Here is a 22769-nt window from a genome sequence, read left to right on the forward strand (position 1 = left end):
TAGACCGACTTAGTCAGGGGCCATCTGTTCTGACTGGAGGTCAATTGCAAGTCTTTCAAGAGTCATGGGTCACCCAGCACCTCATAATTATGATATGACCAAATTAGATTTGCCCAAATCCTTTTCCAAAAGTATAAAAAAAATGGAATCTGATTTGGATCCGAACCCGACTCGGATCCGGATCCCGACCCGAACTCGACTCGGATCCGACCCGACCCGAACTCGACTCGGATCCGACCCGACCCGAACTCGACTCGGATCCGACCCGATCCGATCCGATCTTCAACCGGATCGGATCTGGATCCAAAATTAAAATCCGAACAAAAAACCGGGTCGGATCGAGGTCACCCAAGACTCGATCCGACCCGTTTGCACCCCTAATGCCATCTAACACCATTAAAAAATAAACAGTTTTAAATTAAAATGACCAAAATATTCTTAATGGATAGATGTACAAAAAAAAATAAAAATTAATAAAGCGATCGTGTTGGAGGACAAATAAATAATTTCAAAATTTTATTTTATTTTTAATTAAAATAAATATGGTTTTTATTAACGGTGTTAGAACTGTTCTATTGTGCAAAAACAGTATTCTACAAAAATATAAAAATAAGTATAAATTTTAAGAAGGTATTTATATAAATTTAATTTTTTAGAAAAATATCTATACAAAAATAAAATTCTAAAAAATAATATCAATGATAAAATTCTAAAAAATAATATCAATGACAGAGTGGACTTGACAAAGCCATTAACGCTTTCTTCTCTTGGATAGAAACCATCGGGAGTGGGGGTCCCATGTGGGGTTATTTTTCCGAAAAGGGGAAATTGTTTTTGTTGTAAAGATTTCTTTTGTCTGAGGATCATTAGGCAGAACCTCAATATTTCAAATGTTATGTAGTATAATGAGGAATAAAAGGTTCACATAAAGATTTACTCAGGGTGAGATTTCACGGTGACTTTAGCATTTTTGGTTAAGAAAAAAGGAATGTGATAATTACTGAATCTTTTCTTTAATCACTGTATCTTCCATTTAGATTTTTATACTTTTTTATCTAGTATGGACTCTACTGTTGTTAAGTAAGTTTGCATTTTTGAAAGATTTACATAAACTTTTCATATCACTTTTGCAATTACTGAATCTTTCTTTGATCACTACATTTATGCATGTCTCGTTTACTTACATTTTTTTTCTTTTACACTGCTATAGCAATTATTGCATGAGATATTTGGATTTGTCACCCAAGCCAAATGGGAAAGTAGTAAAATTTCTCTCATCCAGTAACTGGATATGTGCATGTCTTCTTACATTGTCTTAAGAGTAATGCTAAAAGGCTCCCATCATGTGCACACAAATAATTCTCATGGCAAAAGATGATTGGTACAATTTGGAGGATTTGTTGCCAAACATGGAGTAGCTTGAGTATGGAGTTGCCAAATCAATAGTTATTAGCCTAGTGAACTTTTCCTGTGATCATAACGAGTGCCCTAAGTATTTTCTTAATTTTGGAAAGACGATACATAGGTGGGATGTATGTGTCAAACAAATAGGGTCTGCATTCATCTTCTCATTTTGTGGGGTTTGAGTTTTATTGGTGTTAATTTAGATGGATAAGTGCATTTATCATTGTCATTTGTAGCTCCTCCATTCGATGCATTCAAGTATGAGTAATATAATTGGAATAGAAAGCACCAGTTTTAGGGTTCGCAAGCCTTCAACTAATCAAAATCTATTTCATATCCAAGTTGTAAAATTCCTCTGTGATTCGACTATAGAGAATTTAGTGCACACAATAATCTTCCTTTTTAAGGAAGAAGATTTGCCCAACAATGGAGCAGCAAGCTAGAAGAAAGAAGCAACAATAAATGAACTCTCGTGTAGCAATAGAGAATAGAAGTAAAAATTTTATTTGATTTAAGATGCTTTTTATAATGGCTAGACAACCCCATTTATAGTTGTATGACACTTTGAGCCTAGCCATTAATATGTCCCGTTCATCGATTGTTGAAAAGGCTAAAACTTTTACAAATAAGAAAAGGAAAAAAATATTCTCCTTAATAGGATTTGATTTGGTGCAAATATGTTAGAATTTGATATCGAGTTCTTCTAAATTTGTCTACATGCTATTGGTATCAACCTTATTTAATTAGATCTTTATGATTATTTTCTAACTTGTAGTGGCTTTCTAAAATTCACTTAACCCAAATCCAATATCAAATTCTTTTGATCCTTTGGTCAGCCTTTGATATACATGAGTTCAAATATATGTCGGCCAAGTCTATAATATATGCATCATCCTCTCAGAGTGGAGAGAACTTTTCCTCGAGTTGAAAGCTTTGTAGTTCTCTAACAAAGCAAGGAAGAGCTTCCTCAACTCGGCTTCCAACATCCAAGAATCTCTGGCTAGTTTGTCCTTCCAATTCTCCATAGTGTAGTTCTTGGATTATATTCTCTCTCATGAAACAATTTGGAATATAAAATTGAGTTTCGAAGAAGAGAAAACCATTGGCAAGAGAGAAGTTAGGAGTACCTCCATGCTCGAAGAAAGATCAAACAGCTCCAAAATGTGTATCTTCCTTATACATGGGTTTTAGTAGGTCAAAACTCACTATCTTCATAGAGAGTATAAAATGAGTGGAATATGCCAGCAGCTGAGTGCATCTACTACCCAATTCATCGCATCGAACTTGAGCCCGCTCAAAGTTGAACTGTTGGAGGAACATAGCCTATCTTCCATGTCAGTAATTAAGATGGTGATTGCTATTAAGGAAGGACAATGCCTCATGGTCAGAATAAAACAAAAGGTTACATTGTTGATGGTATGGCTTCCAATATTGCAAGGCTTGCAGAATAATATAAAACTCTACGTTGCTAGCAGAGTAGTGGAGGCTGCTTCCCTCCAACTTTTTAATAAAGTAGGCCACTGGTCAACATTCCTGAGAGAGAATAGCCCGATTGCCACTTGGTTCCGTCGCACTTTACCTCAAATAAAATACTGTGACAATGTCAAGTAGCACCAAGATAGATATTTGTTTGTTAACTTTTCAATTTGTGGAGGCTCTTCTCAATGTTGAGCAATCAAATGAACTTTCCTTTCTTCATGCAATTGGCGATAGGGACAATGATGGAGAAGAAGTTCTTGATGAAGCATCGATAAAATGATGCATGGGCATGGAGGCTCCAGCTATTGTGGATATTTCGGAAAGTTGGCCATTCTCCGGTCAACTTGCATGTCGTCTTTGGATACGGCATATCATAGGAAGATCAATTTAGGCATCATCCAGGAACACTTCTTCGAGTTCATATATAGCTTCTTTTAGCACAAGGTTCCAAGCATTTATCTCAAATGCTTGATCTACTTGCAAGAATTGCAATTGTATACAAGTATGTTATCAAAATGCACAACTAAAAAACTTTTACAAGTTATGACTGTTTATCTCCATGCTTTTTTAACCTAAAACTACAAGCTATCTTTAATCACATTCTGAGTACCGAAAAGATTTTCCATAAATGAGACCATGTTGTACACCCATGATTGTCGAATGATAATTATAAAATGGATTCCTGGAATGAAAAAGCGTTTTCTTATACCAATCCTTGTCGACTCGAATGGTTATTGTACAAGATATGACATCATCACATAATAGTTCTTCCATGTCAATAAGAGATAAATTGATGAGGCAATCGACCACTGGCACTTAAAAAATAGTATGCACCACCAGTTTTTCCTCCCTGGCAGAAATTAGCTTGGATCCGGCTTACATGCTTGCAAGCGGGCCTCCTCCAGTGCACAGCTGATATTTATTTGCAATTTTTACTTCAGATATCATACTACATCTCTTCCTGCCTGAGACACCATTGGATGTTCTCTAGAGCATTACCACTATCTCTGTACTTTATGAATGCAAGAAAAATAAAGTCCCGGAAAGGAAATAGACGACTCCATGCAGCATCCTCCTCAAGCTGCTCACAAGCGAATACCTCATATCTTCAATTTGAGAAAGCAATGCCAATATTTCTGGAAAATATGTCAAACAATGATGATTTTCCAAAGTATATTTTGCATATATGTACTTAAGGGCTTATGGAAAGCATAATGAAAGCTTACCAATAAGTATTCTGAACTGAATATAACTCACATTTGTTCTAATTTGGGAGAGTGCATACGTAACTCTTGAACCTAAATCAATAACAATGCATTAAAAACAAAACCTCAGTTTGCAAGTTTGCAGTCCCAAAGATGCTATAAAACCGTACCAGAGTTGATGCTGGACTGTGATCCTAGGCCATATGCAGCATACCTAGCATATGCAAGAAGACGCACACGTCGTGGTGCACCCAGCTTGCTGATTATGGACCTCAACAATCCGCTGAGAAGAAATTGTGGGAGAATGAATATGATAAAACTGAAAAGAAATTGTGGGAGAATGAATATGATATATAACATCTATATGCAGCTGAATGAATGATTTCCTACTCTGTTCGTAATATGGATAGAAAGTCATCTGGCAATGATTCTAGGAATGATGAAATGTCTTCCATCCTCAGGGAGCGCAGTTCTTGTTTCAGACGTTTCTTCTCTTCATTTGACATTTGTCCCCCAAGAGCTGATTTGCTGATAAGCAATGCAAAAACAATAGTGTTTCATGAATTCTTGACAAGAAAAATCGTTACAGGAACTTAAAAAGCAAGGAAGAAAAAACGGTAATAACTAGAACAAGTTTAGTGGATGTAATTATACATACCAGAATTATAGCACCGGATTCCATAGAACTTAATATGTTTAATATGTTGATTGGTTCCAGAAACAAGGAAAAATTATTCAATGGATTTAATAAGAATTCATCTTGTATTGTGACTTGTAATTCTGTTCAGAGTGGATATAGGATGAATTTCCCTTTGAAAAAGATTATTTTGTTTAGGACAGGTTTCCTGGCAACATGATTAGGCCCCATTTAAATTAGTCTTACGTACCTAATTGCTATGCAAGGAAAAATAGCAGTATGCACCATCCAACTGATCTGTAGCCCTCAACAGCATGGAATTATGGCCATCTCTGAACATAGGGATATTACAAATGAAACAAAAGCAACTTTTTGCAGCTGACATGTAAGTTCAGACTCAGAAGCTACTATATTCTTAAATTTATTGCTTCCATATAAGAACTCCCATCTTTTGACATGTGTTTCAGAATAGTTTCCAGAGTCCCAAGTGCATAGCATGTATTTTACTGGATTTTTTGCATGTTTGTGATTTTCACTGATGAGACCCTATGATGCAGTACAACACCAGCACACTTAAGTTTTTCTTTCTCATGTCAAACATGAAGAGCCCAAAACTTCCATTCTGAACTAGGCGAAAGAAAATGCCTGGAAGGGTTTCTAACAGCTACTAGAACAGGAATACATTAGGAAAAAGAAGTCTGAAGTAGAGTTACAAGTAATACTTGGATTACTCTGTACAGATATGAGAACAAGACATACAAAAAGAACATGTTAATTAACATGAAAACTAACTTTTAGAAATTGAAAATGTAGATAAAGCTGAAAGCAGTTTGAAGACATTTGTAAAATCCTTGCTTTTCTAGGTGCTTGATTATATCTCAATTTTATAATGATATGCAAAAAGGGCAGAAAGTTTAAGTGGAGAATGAAAATAAAAGCTGTCCAGAGAGTTTGAAAGTGAATAAACACCATGGTCTTGCATGAATGCCCCGGTGAAATCAAGAAAAAGCTAAATAATCATTCATATAACTACTTACAACATCAAATCTTGAAGACAACGAACGACCAAAATGACAATAAATGTATACAGAAAGTTAATAAAATCACCTATCTATGGTCCTCCCAGTGAAAATAACAGGGAAGTATTTTGAGTATTTGCCAACGCCAAACCGTTCACCTAGATGTTGTATTTTCTGTGAATCCAATAAAATTAGAGCCTTCCACAGCTGACAATAGTCCAATCTGAACCTTTCATCCAGCTCTCTATAGATTCCATGATCCAAAAGAACTGCATATTTGGAAGGCATGGAAATTATTTGTTGAAATGCATATAGAAGTAAGAGATTCGAAAAATAATAGAAACATTGATGTTTTTCAATTTCCAGGGAAGATAAAGATATAAGGCACACCTAGTGAGAATCTATGATGACCTTCTGGAGAAACCAATATATTTCCAGGGTGGGGATCTCCATGCAGAAAACCGTGAACAAATATCATTTCAGCAAATACCTCCATCAATGCTTTGGCAACCTGTGATAACAAACATACAAATGTTGGTAGATATTTATGGAGTGTTAATCTTATTAATGGGCCTTAATAGATGGAGTTGAGAAAATCTCTGAATAGCAATGCAGCAGAGTACAACATAAATAGGCATTCGCCTAATATTAAAAGAAATATAAAAGAACAAAAGACTGACAGACTAGCTAAAACACAGCTTTTATTTTCTCAAACAAATACAAAATACATTAGCAAGAAGAGTATTAAGTTAAATACTTGTCGGCACAAAAGCTGACAAATTGCAACTGATACGTCAGAACATTTTTCAAGATTATTGCTTAGGAAGAGGAGTGATATTCCATTTAGTTAAGAAATATGTTACATTTGTTTTAATTTTATTGTTTGTTAAGGATTTCACATTTGAAGTTCCCAAGAATCGGAATATATGTTCATGTTGTAGATGCATTACAATTTTTTGACTTGAAAAAAGAGACCTATTGCTAAAAGTACCATGATAGGGGTTTTGACAGAAGAAGAATTTATTATTGGAGATAAGTAGTAAGTTGCTTGGTCGACTCTCTTCCTCTTTCATATCATGGGCTCTTGCAAGGCCCATATCATCTCACCTACTGGTTGAGAGGATGAATAAGCTATCTGGCTCCTGGAAAAGAAGATATTTGAAAGAAGAACTTGGACTCATGATTCACCCTGACAATTTCCATAACTACCATACATCTTTTTGTTTAGTAAGTATTAGCCATTATTACCAAAGTGGAGAAAATTAAAAGATGGATCAGAAGAGATTAGTAGATATTGTTTAGCAAAATAAGTTGATAAAGCCCAAGGTTTTCAAAACTGGTCCATGCTAGTCTGCGACGATGAGCATGTATTGTACCGAGCATGGAATGGATAAGCACTCTAGCTCCTGGAAGAGAAGACACTTTTCTTTGGAAGGAGGGCATGGACTCATATGATTCACCCTTATAAATTCGCTACCCACCATACATCTTTTTGTTTAATAAATATTTGCAATTGTTACCAAGTGGAGAAAATTGAAAAATGGGTCAGAAGGTATTAGTAAATATTGTTTAACAAAATGAGTAGACAAATCCTGAGGTTCCAAGCACTGGATCATGCCAGTCTGCGGCGATCAGCATGTATTGTGCCTGGCAATTATCAGTATCAGCATGGGATGGCATGACACCTATGAATACTTTTAAAAAATATATTTTTTATTAAAAATAAAACTTTTTTGTAGATTGCCATTTGTTGGCAGCGCACAGCACATGTGCTGGCACAGCACAAAAATTCATTTTCTCTTTAGGGAAAAAAATGGCATGAACACAGCATAGCACACTATGGGCCTCCTAGTGGTCGCCATCCCCACCAGCACAAGCACTTAAATTCAAAACAAACCATACAGAAGGTGGATTAGTTCATCACAAAAGAGAAGCCAAAGTCTGCGCCACACAAAGTTGATTTGAGGTTTGCCAACACAAACTTTTAGAATTTAGTTTGTCTCCTTTTGCCAACTTCTTCTCAGGACATGACCCTTATAAAGCAAACTGATCTTTGGAGGGTGGGTTATGGATCATGCGATGCCTGTTGCAAACTCTAGAGAAAAAGAATTATAGCAATTTTATCTGAATGTTAGATTTTAAGAAGAAAACTTGGGGCCTTGAGAAGACGATACACTTTGTATAAGATTATAAAAGCATGTATAAGAATATAACAATATAAACTGATAGCTTGAGATGGAAACATGTAAAGAATATAAAAGCATCACATATTGTTAAAGTTGAAAACAAACCTTCTTTGGATTTATGCCCGAGTCCTTCAGAAAGTCCAAGTCATCAACCTACATATTTAGGCAGCCCTTGTCAAAAGCATAATGTAATCAACAAGAAACTCATATATGTACAACAAAATAAGGCAGGAAGCAAAATGAATATAACTGATAATGTTGAATAATATTACTCGATGGTGACTCAACAAAATAACAGGCAGCAAAATAACACAACAAAAGAATACCAATAATCAATTGGAACTAGTTTAACAAGATGAACCATCATAAAATTAATGAACTAATCCCTCCATATGACAACACATGCATAACCAGCATAAGGAAAGCAAAGGGAAGATAACTAGAGTGAGACTTTAGCCATAAAATCATACAAGAATTTATTATGTAGTCAAGCTACAAAATTATATAATAATTTATTATCTACTAAGCAGGTTACCTTCTTGTACAAATTCTTGTTTTCTCTTATCAAACATATTCTTCTTAAATTATACAAGAATTTATTAGCTACTAAGTGAGCTACCTTATTGTACAAATTCTTCTTTTCATTTATTAAACATAAAGTATTGTTCTTTTAAAAATTAAAATGACAAGAAATACAAATTCACTCTCTTAACTCTTAAGTAATGCCCAACATAGTAGAACAAGTTATTGTCAGATGGTGAAATGAACCAAGAAATATTAGTCTAGATGATGAACTTCATAACTATACTAGCGTCCAGCTTCGTGGCAAAGGCTTGGATTAATGACATTTTCTTGGGAGGAACCAAGGTTTTAAATCCCGTGGGATGGGGGTCTCTCAGTTTCTCCATAGAACAAGATACCCCGTTGTCCTACCCCCCCAATAGCGGTCATGGTCATACATCTTGATAGATATTCTCCGTCTCTCGTCCCTTCTTCTTTCTTTCTTTCTTTTTCTTCTTTTTCTCCGTCCTTTCTTTATTTTTTTCTACCTTCCTTCTTCCCTTTCCTTTTTCTTGCTTTTTCTTATCCCTTCCTTTACTTCTTTTTTTCTTTTTCTTCTTCTTTCTCTTTCTTTTCTTCCTTCTTTTCTTCCTTTCTCTCTTTTTTTTTATTCCCTTTTTTCTTTCTCTCCTTTCTCTTCTTCTTCTTTCCTCTCACTTTTTCCCTGTCTTCATCTTTCCTTCCTTTCTTTCCTCTTTCTTCTTCTCTCCCTGCATGAATGGGTTTCGAAGTCTCGACACTGTCCTAATTCCATTTTCTCATAGGAACAGGACAAGACGGCCAGGATGCCCCCGATCCCAATAGGACATAAAACCTTGGGAGGAACCATAAAAAATAATGGTGAAGACTTGCATCTGGTCAAGATGTAAAGAGAGCTATTATGAAGCAAATTGCAGCGGCACAGCTGCTAAAGGATTTCTTTTAATCGGTCTTTTTTGAAGACATGGGGCAGACATAATTTCAAGAGTTTTACAATGTTATGCTATGAGATGATAATTTTGTGCTGTTGGACTGAAACAATAGTTTCACTTCCATTTTATTGAAGTTGGAGGACCCCCAACTAAAAGTTGATAAATTGTAGTATTGTGAAGGCCAGCCACTTATCCTCTTTAAGACTCTCTAAATGAAAAACCTACAATTGCATCAAAGAGACACAATGGAGCATTTTGTATTAAGAGTGAAACATCAAAAATCCCTTGTAAACCGTGTCGCAAAATACTTAGGCAAGCAGTACCTTGTGTCCACTGCAAAATTGCATTGTCAAAACATGGCGTGTTGTCAGATCCTGAAAAGAGCCTGTCACAAGTCAAATTTTGCATTTATAAATGAAAAACTTTAAATATATGCTACTGACTCCTTTTAAGCTCTAGACTTCAAGAATCCAGCACAAAAATGAAGAATCAACTTAAAATTAATTAACTCCAGACAAATTTTCCAGAGAAAATGTTAACTGCTTCTGAAAAGCTGCATACCCAGTAAACATGAGGAATTTTGATGATGTTATTCTTTTTGAAATTTCTGGCCGTTCTCTCAGAATTGTTTGCCTCTTGAATGAAATCTGCATAGCAACAAACAAAAAACAAACATGAAAGCTGCTGGACTATTATTTTGCGAAGCTTCTTACTGACTCAACCAATATTTCCAGTGCAGGCCAGTAGGCAGATTGGGGAATGCCACCAAGAGTTGTTCTTCTTGTGTGTGTGTGTGTGCATGCACATGCACATCTCTCTCAAAATTTTTGCCTCTTGAATGGAATCCGCATAGCCACAAAAGCATAAAAGCTGGTGGTCTATTATTTTGCCAAGCCCCCTACTGACCTTACTAGTATTCTGGTGCAGGCTGGTAGGCAAGTTGGAAAATACTGCCGAGAGGGTTGGTTTTCTTTTTTCTTTTCTCGATGTGTATCTGCGTGCATGCATGTGTCTGCATGTGCATGGTTCCTTTTGTTTGTGTGCCCATGTTTGTGTGTGAGACCTAGTAGTAAATGCAACAACTAAATTTCCAATACCCACACTTACGCACATTTTTATACAAGAATTACCATGATAATATGTTAGTTCCATGAATGAGGAAGCCATGTATTCTTTGAACCACCTAATATGAGTCGGATTTACATTTAACTGAATATTAACTTCTCTTCCAGTAAAGAAGATAATAGTAGATCATTAATTTTGACCGTGGTATACCGTACCGTACCGGATATATCGTATTGTACTGGTTCGGTACCGGTACCGATGGCGTACCAACCCTCGGTACGCCAAAAAAACTCCGTACTGTACCGTATTAATACTATGCTAGTCTGGTACCGGTACGGGGTCCGGTACCGGTACGGCAAACCTTGGTTTTGACATACCTTTTTTTCATTGGCAGAATGATTTATCTAATGTAAAAAAGAAACACTGTGAAAGGCCTAAGAGAGATAGAGAGAGATGGAGACAAGCAAAGTTGCTGAAGTATCAGATACATTTCATGAAACTTCAAAAATCCAAACTGTACACAGTCAACTGATAACAAAAAGACACTTTAGCTCAAGAATGACTGCATGTCTAGTACATATATGAGCAATCTTCTAGTTAGGAAAACAACGTTGTTTGAATCACTAAAAAGGGCAGCATTTATGCCAGCTCAAAAAGAACAAATATATTCCTGCCAGTACAAGTTGTCTCAAGATAGAGCACAGGATTTCAAAAAGCACTAAAAGTTCCGATTGATCAGATAATTAATAATGTGGAAATTCTGGGAAGTTAGGCAGAATTTAATCTACTTAAATATAAGAACATAACATTATTGAATAAAGTTGAAGGGCACATTATAGCTTTGGTGATAATTTGGCCTGCCTAAATGAGGAACTTGCAAAACTGTAGCCAAAACAGCAGGCCAGCCAACAGCCATCAAGGAAAGTTAGCAGAAATGAGATACAAAAAATTTGAAAGAGCAGCCTCCTAACTTCCACAAGACAGAATAATGCTAAAAGAAATTCATATTGTAAGTTAAATTATAAATTGTAAAGCCATTTCAATGAACATTTTCCTTGTGCTCACCAAGTTCCAAAGATGTAGCCCTCTCAAATTCTGATACCACCCGCTCAAACCTGTAATCGGGAAAAATCTGTAGAAATAAAACAAGGTGTTTTAAAGCAAAAATTACTATCCAAAATGCTCAGATAAAATCTAAAATATAACAATTTATAGAACATACATTTGCCTCAATTTTAATTTACTTCATTAACTAGTACACTTGTTCAGTGCCATGTAACCTAAAATTTGCTCCATCATACATCATGTTAATTATGTATACTTTTACATCCCCATTCAAGAAGGCAGACACATCATCTACAAAGATTCTAGAGATAGTTGTCATGATTATTAAGTTTAAACAAGCTGCAGACCATTGTTAACTTTGATGCTTAGCGTTCAGATGATGAAATGGGGGAAGTAGACACCCGATCATATCATCAATTTTAAACAAACGATCTTCATAGTATGAGTAAAAAGACATCCCAGTGCACGAGGCTTCTATCACTGCAGGGTCTGAGGATGGTTAGATGTATGCAGCCTTAACCCCACATACATAGAGATTGTTTCTGTGTTCTGAAAACGTGACACCCTTGTAACAATAGAACAACCTTACCATTGTACCAAGGCTTGCCCTCTAACAAGTGCTAGTCTAACATAGGAGTGGAGTCTCAAAGGAGGTGATTTCCACAATGCATGATGCCCTTCAATTCTTTGAGGCATACAAGGTTTACAGAAGGGTATTTGATGTCACAACACCTCTTAACTTGCGTACTTTTCCAGATCCATGGCATGAAGGCATACAAGGCTTGGAGGGTGCAGGAGGGGGTGGGAGGTGCATGTGGTGTCAATTAAGCATTTATTATGTCACTTTAATAGTAACATATGCCTTCCTTTTAAAATCATAATTTCAGACAATCTGTGTTCTAGGAGTTAACAATAACAGTAAAATTCAAGTAACACTAATAGGTTATAGAACACACTAAAAAGATTATAAAGTTCAAGTCATTCTCACATTTCTGATTTTCTACCATCACCTCTTGTCTTTCCTTAATTTTAAATACTTTTTAGTCTCTCTTCTACACTCAAGTCTGGTTTATGATGCACCTGCAATCTATTGCTTTGAGTGGGTATAACACCCTAACCAGCTCTGGCCATTATAACTTATAACACCATCTGCTGGAACTTGAATACTTGCCTTAATGGCCATAACAGTAATGAAAGGTCAGTATAAAGGGCACGCTATACAAAATAAACCCCATAAAAGAGAAAAGAAAGAAAGAAAGAAAGAAGGGTGACAGTCCATTCTTTGTTGAATTAGATGAAATCCATAAGGTTGAGTGGTATTCAATCACTGCAATCATGCGTATAGAAAGAAAAATTATTTAGATGTTTAAAAACCAAAATTCCTCATACCCAGGAGACCAACTTCGAGAGGATATCCATGGTGGTAATATCTATCTTCATCCGCTGCTCTAAGCCAGGGTATTGTACCTAGATGCCATGAAATTTCTGTTAGATTCAGAAACTTCACTACTAAAATTCATAAAATCCAAACACATTAATATCCAATGAAGAAAAATAAGTAAAGAATGACCGATGACATAAGCTGACTGCATGTTCAAAGCTCATCATACAAAAATCTTAAACTGACAAACTTTAATAACTAATAATTTGATCCCAGAAGACAACTGATATATGGGGTAACACTTGCAAGAACAGAAGCTAATGTTATCGAGGTAAAATTGAACCTTAAATATGTCAAACCATTTAACCAACCTATATTATATGATTTGGCATCTATTATCTCAATTTCTTTGTCTTCCTCAGAATTTAAGAAGAATGTTATCTCCTTCCCCAATTGGTCTTTGTCAAGAAAGGTAGAAGTTGATCACTTATTCTTTTAGTTCTGAGAATATGATCTCTGAAGAGGTTTCAAAAAGCATTTGTGATAGTTTATGAAGTAAAATGGTTTCTAAAAATTAATTACATACAGTATTAGGAAGACCAAGGCCATATACATGGGCTCTTATGGCTATGCATGATGCGAGAAAAGTTATTGTGCTTGGAGGATAATGTGTAAAAACACTTTGCTACCATTTAAGAAAAAATTGTAGAGGTAGCCAGATCCACCTTCATGGCTAGAGCATGTAACTTAGACATCATTATGCAAAAATGATGTTAAGCACAGTGAGGCACGAAGGTCTTCAATGATGAAACACATAAATAACCAAAACTGCCACCCCAAAACAAACAACAAACCTTATTATTGATTGTATCACACTAACAAGACAACTTATGAAACAAGCCCCAAAGAAAAGTCAGAACAAAGAGAAGCGGTCAAGGAGTTGTTGAAGAATGGGTTGCCAAGAATGAGCATATACATTTTGAGCTGTGCACAAACTGATCAATGAATGATAAATGTGTGAAAAGAGAGGTAGTGAAGGGAATTTTCTCAGCAATGGTATGCACCCATCCTCTATAAAATGAATCAAATAAATTTGCATTCCTAGAAAAGATATAAGGACATGAATTTCTATTGAAATGGGGAAAAGTAAGGCAAACATTATGTTAACCATTGTTGACAAATAACATATAAGGATGGTAGGAGCTAAACGTGAAAGATGAATAACCTGTCTTTGGTCAGCGATGATCTCATTAAAAAGAGCAAGAAAAGGAAAAACTAACAAAAACAAATGTTATGTTAACCATTGTTGAGCAATGACCCCTACCTTGATTGCTACTTCTTTGTTATCCTTTAACACTCCACGATGTACCTGAGCAATTGATGCAGCAGCCATTGGTTGTTCATCAAAAGCTAGAAATCTGAAACAAAATGAGGTGAAGAAATGCTAAAAATTTCTATATAGAAAACTTTTGGCTTATTTGTAAAATCATGAAAGAAGGATAGCATCCATTTACAAAAGTCATGTGATTACAAATTAACATAATCAAATTACAAGACAAGAAATAAAGCATGCAAGAAGTATTCTTACAAAATGATAATGGGGGTGCCTCATAAATATTGAAAAAAATACTAGTATGTGCTGCAAATCATATTGGAACCTTCTAGCAATGCTATTAACATGTTTCTGAAATGGGGATAATTGATGTAGCATGATGTCACAACAGAATAGATGCTACTCGGATGGAGCCAGAACATGTCAGAATATATAGGGTTCAAGTGCAGCCTTGAAAGTATGAGCAATGCAGAATGTGAAGTAACCCAGGGAGAAATTCGAAAGAATTATGTTTGCCGTGACCCATTCTATGCAGAAATATCTTCCAAGTAATTTTCAACTACAAGTACATGGAAAAGCTGAATATGAATGGTGTGAATTTTAACAACCAAATAAAGCTCTAAGCATCCCTACCTTATGATGTCGAGTTATAACATTAACATAGCACAATTTCCTCGCATCCAGCCTACAAAGTAGTTCATGAATGAATTCATGACCCACAAATTCTGAATAAACTGGGTAAACTCTTGGTATTCGATTTTTCATTAATTTGATAATGACTGTTAGGCAATATTGTTCATGGACCTATGTATGGTTACATTATTTCATCATGCGTCTGCCAAATTTTCCCATTTTTCCTCTTTAGCTATACAAATGTCTCCACAATTTCTGCAAGATTCAAACCAAGAGAGGGATCTTAAATAGAGAGCCAACCATTATATTTCTAGTTGTAAGATAAACAAGAGAAAACAATTTAATACATATGTAGCAAAGACCAGCCTACCAGCATTTCATTTGAACCACAAAAATGATAAATTCAAATAATACACGTGTTAACATGGCATCATATAAGTTACCCAAAACTATGAATATAAAATGTCAATGGGACCATTATTTTAGTGTAGACATCACCAAACATATTATGATCACTGAAAACATTTGTTTGGAGAACTTTAGCAAGACAAAATATGGTAAATTACATCTATCAAGAATAATCGCTAGTTATTTTTCTTCAACAGGTAGAATAGGCAAACACCGTTACTCTGAGATTGCATAGCATTCTCCAAGGTTTCATAAATGTGCCAAAAATAAAGATGAACATGAAAACACAAAACGGCGGGGATAAAAATTTACACTTCTGATAAATCCTTGCCCAAATTTTTGGTTATTACTTCTTTAATATCTTTGAAGTGACATGGGATTGCCTGAGGCATCACAAGTGAAAAATAAGCAGAATGATCAGAAAGCACCTTAGACAAAGTGAGTTCACCGATACACAGAAAGACATCGCACTAATTCACAAACCTGATCTTGCAACGATGAAAGGGCCGAAGAGTATTCCTTTGGTACTTGTCTCAAAGATGAAACAAATTGACCAGCTTTGACATAAAATCCTTTATTGGCTTCACACAATCTGAGCAATCTTCTGGCTGAGCGAAGATGAACCTAGAACCCAATATAAACTAAAATTTCAACAACGCAGGCATCACATTTTCTACCATTTTCTTTCCAGCCTGTTTTTTTATCAATCTCATGCTAAATGATTCACTTAGAAGTTGAAGCCGTTCTCCTAAAACAAATCAAATCGAAATGAATCCACACCTCTGACAGCTTGATCCGATACTCGCTTGAATTCGGCGGCAAACTCCGTAGATAATACTTGTAATCAACAATAATAAAAGTGATCTGAAGAGAAGAAGATCAAATCGTGAGAAGAAAACATACAGAGATCGAGAGAGAGAGAGAGAGGGGGGGATCGTACAGTATAGATCGCGCGGGAGGATCGGACGACGCCATCGAAGGCGGATTTGATCTTCTCACCGGAGGAAGAGAGCGAAGAGTCGGCGGAGAGGGGTTTAGGGCTTGTTTGCCAGGCCAGGCCGGCCACGGCGATCCCTGTGGCGAGGCGGAGGGGAACCCGCGACGTCGCAAGAAATCTAAATGGCCGACGGTTAGCTCCCATGGCGATTTTTTCTTTTCATGGCATGAGAAAGAGCGAGTGAGAGGACACCGGGATCGGAGGCGGCGGGGGGCGCTTAGAGAAGATCGGCGAGCGAGAGTTTTTATTTCCGAAACCGATACGATACGACACGGTCGGAAGAACCGGTACAAAAGATCCTTTTGGTTGATCGAGTCGTTTCCTTCTTCCCACTTTTATTATATTTTGCTTTGACATTTGATTATTTAATACACCCATCGAACGTCAGCGTAGCATCCCTGGTGTCGTGGATTGATCTCCTTCGCCCAGCACAGATTTCAAAGCATTCTGAACTTCATTCATCCGCTCTGCATATCTCAAGGCGGCCGTTGCAAGATCCAACGGTAGATACGTAAGGTATTAAAGAGAAAAAGAGAGAAGCTGTAAAATAGATCGGGGTTGTATCCTTGGCGCAAAAAAAAAAAATCCATCATCCTGAGCATGAATCCATCATTAGATCATCCACCAATTACACTTTAAGACCTGTGCAGGCAGATCAATGATAGGTCTAAAGTGCTTTGAGATGTATATTAATAGGTGATCTAATGGTGGATTCATGTTCCTTCTTTCACGTGAAACCACGTTCCAGTAAAATAGAAGTTGAGCATGGGCTCTAAAATGCCCGTAAAAAATTTAGAAATGTCTATGAAGCGAATTATATCCTAGAGTTAGTAAATGACGAATGAGAAGGCAGCAGAAAACTCAAGCCCGCTCCACAAAGTTTTATTTTAAAAAAATTGCTGTGAAGTGAAAAGGCTTCATTTCATTATCTTAAAATCGGTGCATTGCTTGCATAAGAGCAAGAGTGGTGTAATTATAAAAAAAACAAATTTGTTTGATCTAAAGAAATATGCTAGTTTTATTTATTAATAGCCGTGTCGAATATTAGATGAACATCTCTTCTGCTTCTGCTTCTACTACTTCTCCTACTATTTCTCCTTCTCTCCTCCTCCTTTGTCTCTCCATCATGTTATCGTGTTATAACTATTCCTAACAAAACAATTATAGATTGTTCCAATAGTTATAATGATCATTATCTATCCCAAAATATATTATTCTAATTCTTTTTCATATCAAAAGAATCATTATTATGATCGCCAATGTAACGATATTATAACAAAAACTAATAGATAATGATGGAAAAGATAACAATATTATTTTTCCAATCACCAACTGCTTAAAAAGATATTACTTTTTAGAACATACAATCTCTTTTGAGAGGGAAAGTTGATGCAAACAATTTAGATTTTGAAAAATATTATTTAGAGGATTGTTATAAATGAAAATAATGACAGCTAATTGCATTATAACACACCATAATAATAGTAAACAATATATTGCAACGAGTACAACCTTTTTCCACGTTACCATGCACATAATATAATAATAAAATGGAGGGCACCCGGTACATTATACTAGCCATTACAGCATGATATAAATCAATGACAGCTCTTATAAAACCCAATACATTACAAGGATTCTTATTTTTAATAAAGTGGATATAAAACAGAGAATTTTTCAAGTGAAATTATCCTTTTCACTACCATCCTGCTTCAAATAAAGGTAAAACAGAGATCTGCCTGCCCATTCGAGAAATTTGACAAGTGCATCCATTGTTTAACAAGTCCCCTTCAATCTCCTAACCCAGAATCTCTCCATTAGCATCTTAGATGCATGTCCTAGACCATTGAGATATGCATGTCATAATATTGCCAACACTGACCTACTCGAAACAAACCAAGGCCTCCTTCTAGATTTTTTTTTTTTTGGGACAAACCTCCTTTTAGATTAGAGCTGAAAAAAAATTTCAGATATGTGTGCACTGTACTAATGTTCCATTACAACCAAAAATGTTTTATCACATTTTAAACTTTTCAATTACTTTGGGTCATTGCAAGAACCAAAAACATGATCAGAAATAACATATAAAAACAACCTACTCATTGTCAATATTCAGTACCATATGCAACAAGATGATAGAATCATACAAGCAGATGACCATATGGCCCATAATTTCAACATGCTAGTTTTTGGAAAAAGTGTTCAATAGACATCAAAGGCAGAGAAGCAGCATTGCTAGTTAAACACCACAGATTATTTATGGAATATACTCGCATACCACTAAAAACCATTTATAAGGCTCCAAGGGCCAAACCATCATCCCGACCAAGTTCAAAAAGCTTGCTTGTATTGGTGCCTCATGGCACAATAAACAAAAACCAGCAGGTTCAAGAAACTGAGTCCAGTTATAAACCAAAAGAAGTAATCGAGATGCCCTTCATTCAAGTTATCCGGGATCCATCCAGGTTTTCCACCTTGTGTAGTTATGGAGGTCAGAATGCTCAGAACCAATGAACTTAAGTAGTTCCCCAGTGAAACTGTTACAAAATAAAGAGCAGTGCATAGACTTCTCATGGCATCTGGAGATTGGTCATAAAAAAACTCAACATGCCCGATTATAGTAAAAACTTCAGCAGCACCTATCAAGAAATATTCCGGCATTTGCCAAAGAATACTCATTGGCACTGGAACCTTCTGATGTACTAAACCTTCAGCCTTTGAAATTTCTAACCGCTTTCGCTCTACCAAAGCTGCTGCTACCATCGATAGGATAGACATGAATAAGCCAATTCCAATCCGTTGCAGATGTGAAAAGCCTCTATCCTTGCCAGTGAACCTCCTTGCAGAAGGTACAAGAATGATATCATATGTTGGGATCCATATGGTGACGCTGATGACAACAAAAGTTGATAAAGAGGCAGGCGGGATATTGAAAGAACCAATGCTTTTGTCGAGAAACATCCCCTGCTCCAAAAACATTGAAGATATTTGTGCATTGGCAGCATAGAATACTATGCCAGTTGCCAGTATGGGGAGCATCCTAAGAACTATCTTCAGTTCTTCCACCTGTGTTACAGTGCAGAGCCTCCAAGGATTGCGAAAGTTTTTGCACTTATCATCAGTATTTGATATAGTGGCAGCCTTGTCAAAGAACCTGCACAGATGTATGTTAGAATTATATAATAATACGACACAATCACCTGTAGGAGTAAATAAATGAGAACGAAAAGTTCAATAGAGAGAGAGAATCCTATTGGTAAAATTCTAGCCTGTCTCCTATTAGTGCAGAATTAAAGATAGGACTTGGATGTTGGATATTCATACTGAATCATAATCTAAAACATTTAAATATGCTTAAAGAATACTGTGTTGGAGGTTCCTTACCTATGCATCAAATGGGTACTAAATGAGCAACATCAATTTGGCCCATGTGCCAAAATGCATCATCATATGGTAGCTAAGATAATGATCCACAACTCTAAGAAACATATAAGTCAATATGTAGCAAGTTCGAATGCTTACAAGCCATAAACAAGTAACTAAAAACATTGTCATGTGAGTGCATCTGTAATTGAGTTACGTCTGTAGAAGTTGATTATTTTTTTTTTAATTACAAAATCTATTATCTGAATGCATTTATTCAGTATCTATTTCAATCTAATGGATGAATATTTACGTTAATAATCATTTCAAACATTAGATTGACATTGAAAAACTAAGATTAGCTGAAATTACAAATATAAACTCTCTGTTGGAACCCAGGCTCTTAAGATTGAGCTTTTAGGTTACGTTCAAATATTCTAGGTTCTATAGGAGTTCGAGCATGTTCTGGCATACTTCACTTTAGTTTGTTTACATGTTGACTCCAGCATATTGGCTGTCACTAGTGAATGTATATAGAGACAACAACCTGCACTGAGTTTTGAGATGACATCCCATCATAATACTAATATCTAAAAAATATAATGAACGGAATGGATCCACTATTCTAGCACTCAAATTCTATATGTATGGTATATAAATCTAAGATTATATCAACTGATATGCATTTGTACAATACAGAAGTCAGAGAAGTACTTGAAATCAGTAGTGTGCTCCAGTTTCCGGCATCTTTTGATAGCTGAGGTTTCACCGGGTAGCTCATAAAGGAGAGAACCATCATGAGGAATATCTATGTTCCACTTGCGAAGAGATGCAACAATGACTTGGCACACTCTTGTAAGAGGGCTTCCTCTATGTTGTTGAAATCTATAAAATACAGAGCCCAAGAAAAAACTACCAATAGCTAAACCCAGGGATAGAGCACAAATGCCAAATCCCAAGCCCCACCCATAACTATCTTGAACCCATACAATATACGTGGCTGATATGAATGAACCAAGGTTGCCAAAGAAAGAAAACCAATTGAAGAAAGAGCCTTTTCTCACTTTCTCCAGAGGATCGGCATCATCAAACTGGTCAGCTCCGAAAGATAAAACACAAGGTCTGATGCCACCACTCCCTAATGCAATTAGATAAAGACCCAAAAAGTATAGCACATGAGCTGAGATTGCTTCTGGGCAAACAAACCCAACACAGGCAGGAGGCGTAAGTGCAGAAATTGATGCTGTAAGTGTTAAAGTAACCATTCCCTATTGTACAAAAACAAATTATTGTTCAATAAACAACATATAGAAGATGAAAGCAGCAAACACATTAATAGAAATCACAAGTTTTATGTAAAGGAGGACAAAGTAGATGGATAATACAAAGAATCAGAAAAATGCTGAAGTCAAGCATATCCCTTACATACCATTTATGAATCAACCAGACAAAAGAAGATAACATCGGTGATTATGAATTAGGTAATTGTTTGGTCCATCCAGCTTAAAAAACACCAAGAGTGAAATGACCTTTTATACTTACAATGAGGTAAATAGCCATGAAAGCTGTTATTGTCCAATATCTTCCCCAGTATGAATCTGCTAGCACAGCACCAACTAGAGGTGCGAGATTACATGTGCCTTGCCAAGTGGTAACATTTCTTGCTGCAGAAACATTTCCTTCATGTAGCTTCGTTGTGAGAAAAGTCACTAGATTTTTTTCTATTCCAAAATATGCCAATCGTTCACAGTATTCAGTCCCTGTAATAGGTATTCGCTTTTGTTCAGTAAAACTTTGTGTGCCATATGTATTCAGTCCTTGTAATAAAGCTTGTGGCTAATAGAAAGAATGAACATTGTCAGCTATTACCCAGGATGAAGAAGCAAGCCTTCCAATTTCCTGTGTGGTGCTTCAAGATAGAATTGCCTTTGATTTCAACTGATCCATCCCCTGTGTATGGTCCATCACTTCCATTCTACAAGAACAAAGAATGAATTCCATAGATATTACAATGATCTGATTCTTCCAGAAACGGTTAAAGGGTATAGAGTTCCCTTATTGGATCATATAGCTAACATCATATATCAAACAAAATTCCGAAAGGTAAACAGAAAGGAATGTTGCAACTTGTTTTAAGATAATGTCAGAAACGATCCTTAACTTTTAAACTTCAACTTAGTTTAATATTTTTGAATATCCAAGTCACTCATTCTTTGATTTATGATTTCTAAAACTAAATTATTTCCCTCATCAGTTTCAACTTCTTTTTCTTAAATATGCACATCCTTTCCAAAGTTCATAAGCTGAAAGCCTCAATTTCTTAATAATCCATTGTTTGACCTCCATAAAGATCACTATGACATGCCGGCAATTACACCTGAACTATTTTATCAAATTTGACACTACCAACTTAGAAATATCATTATCGGTATTAATTTTTCTTTAAAATACAGATACTGTTTTTAGTCAGTGAACAACGAAGATATGAAAAATGGCCTCGTTTAGATACTCGTTTTGGGTACATACAACTTGACAGAGTCCTCTGACACCAACATATAATGATTGTTATAACGTCGTAAAAATCGTAAATTTAAGTCACGATTAGAATAGGGAAAATACAGTGTGAAGGCTCCAAGCTAAGTTTTTTCTCCTCTTCCTGCAGAAAAAATAAATCAAACGTCTAGATGATAGCAAGAAACAACAACCAGAGTGAGAAAGGCAGACCTCGGAGATGGCCTCTTCCGATTCCAATAGCAATCTCTCGTTCGCTTCCACCACCTCCAACGAGGCCATGATGAATCCAAGAAACCATCAAGCAAACGAAGGACCCGTCTGAGCCGAGGGGAAGGAAGAGATTGGTGGTGAGAGGGAGTTAAAGTGTCAGAAACCACTTGGCCAACAGCATTGCATCTGCTGTTCTTCTCCCTTCCTCCTCTTGGAGGTTGGCACAAGAAACGGAGAAGTGCGATGGGCATGGCATAAAGAGAAAAAGCCCGAGGCTTCTTCCCGTTTTGGAGGCGACACGCGCCGTAGTTGGTGGCTTCCGCGCGACCCTCATAAACGCTAAATTTCTTTATCCAAGCGAGGAGCGGGGGGAGGGGTGGTTGGAGAGAGACTGAGAG

The 22769-nt window shown here is 36.3% G+C and overlaps 2 protein-coding genes across 4 annotated transcripts; both read right to left on the minus strand.

The window, feature by feature from the left end:
* Positions 1-3536: 3536 nt before the first annotated feature.
* Positions 3537-16592, minus strand: LOC103713036 (Protein kinase superfamily protein). Of its 2 annotated transcripts, none has more exons than XM_026807167.4 (16): positions 16228-16592; positions 16068-16151; positions 15771-15911; positions 15600-15670; positions 14238-14331; positions 12922-12999; positions 11533-11599; positions 9964-10049; positions 9726-9776; positions 8036-8083; positions 6135-6255; positions 5833-6013; positions 4479-4616; positions 4303-4371; positions 4110-4181; positions 3537-4019 (listed from the first exon to the last, which is right to left on the minus strand). In XM_026807167.4, the coding sequence occupies exons 1-15, from the start codon at positions 16426-16428 to the stop codon at positions 4148-4150; spliced, it is 1464 nt and encodes a 487-aa protein (XP_026662968.3). In that variant the 5' UTR covers positions 16429-16592; the 3' UTR covers positions 3537-4019; positions 4110-4147. The 2 variants fall into 2 exon arrangements, with proteins under 2 accessions (XP_026662968.3, XP_008798021.4); XM_008799799.6 differs by having other exon boundaries at positions 4259-4371.
* Positions 16593-18364: 1772 nt separating this feature from the next.
* On the minus strand, positions 18365-22769 carry LOC103713046 (protein NRT1/ PTR FAMILY 8.3-like). 2 transcript variants are annotated; one of them, XM_008799811.5, is made up of 5 exons: positions 22372-22766; positions 21517-21622; positions 21190-21407; positions 20362-20915; positions 18365-19438 (listed from the first exon to the last, which is right to left on the minus strand). In XM_008799811.5, exons 1-5 carry the CDS (start codon positions 22438-22440, stop codon positions 18616-18618), a joined length of 1770 nt encoding a protein of 589 aa, XP_008798033.2. In that variant the 5' UTR covers positions 22441-22766; the 3' UTR covers positions 18365-18615. The 2 variants fall into 2 exon arrangements, with proteins under 2 accessions (XP_008798033.2, XP_088557897.1); XM_088701771.2 differs by lacking the exons at positions 21190-21407; positions 21517-21622 and having other exon boundaries at positions 22372-22769.

Source organism: Phoenix dactylifera, chromosome 7 (genome assembly GCF_051530095.1).
Source record: "Phoenix dactylifera cultivar Ajwa chromosome 7, Ajwa_hap1_PhDact_Kaust_v1.1, whole genome shotgun sequence".
Classification (NCBI taxonomy): Eukaryota; Viridiplantae; Streptophyta; class Magnoliopsida; order Arecales; family Arecaceae; genus Phoenix; species Phoenix dactylifera.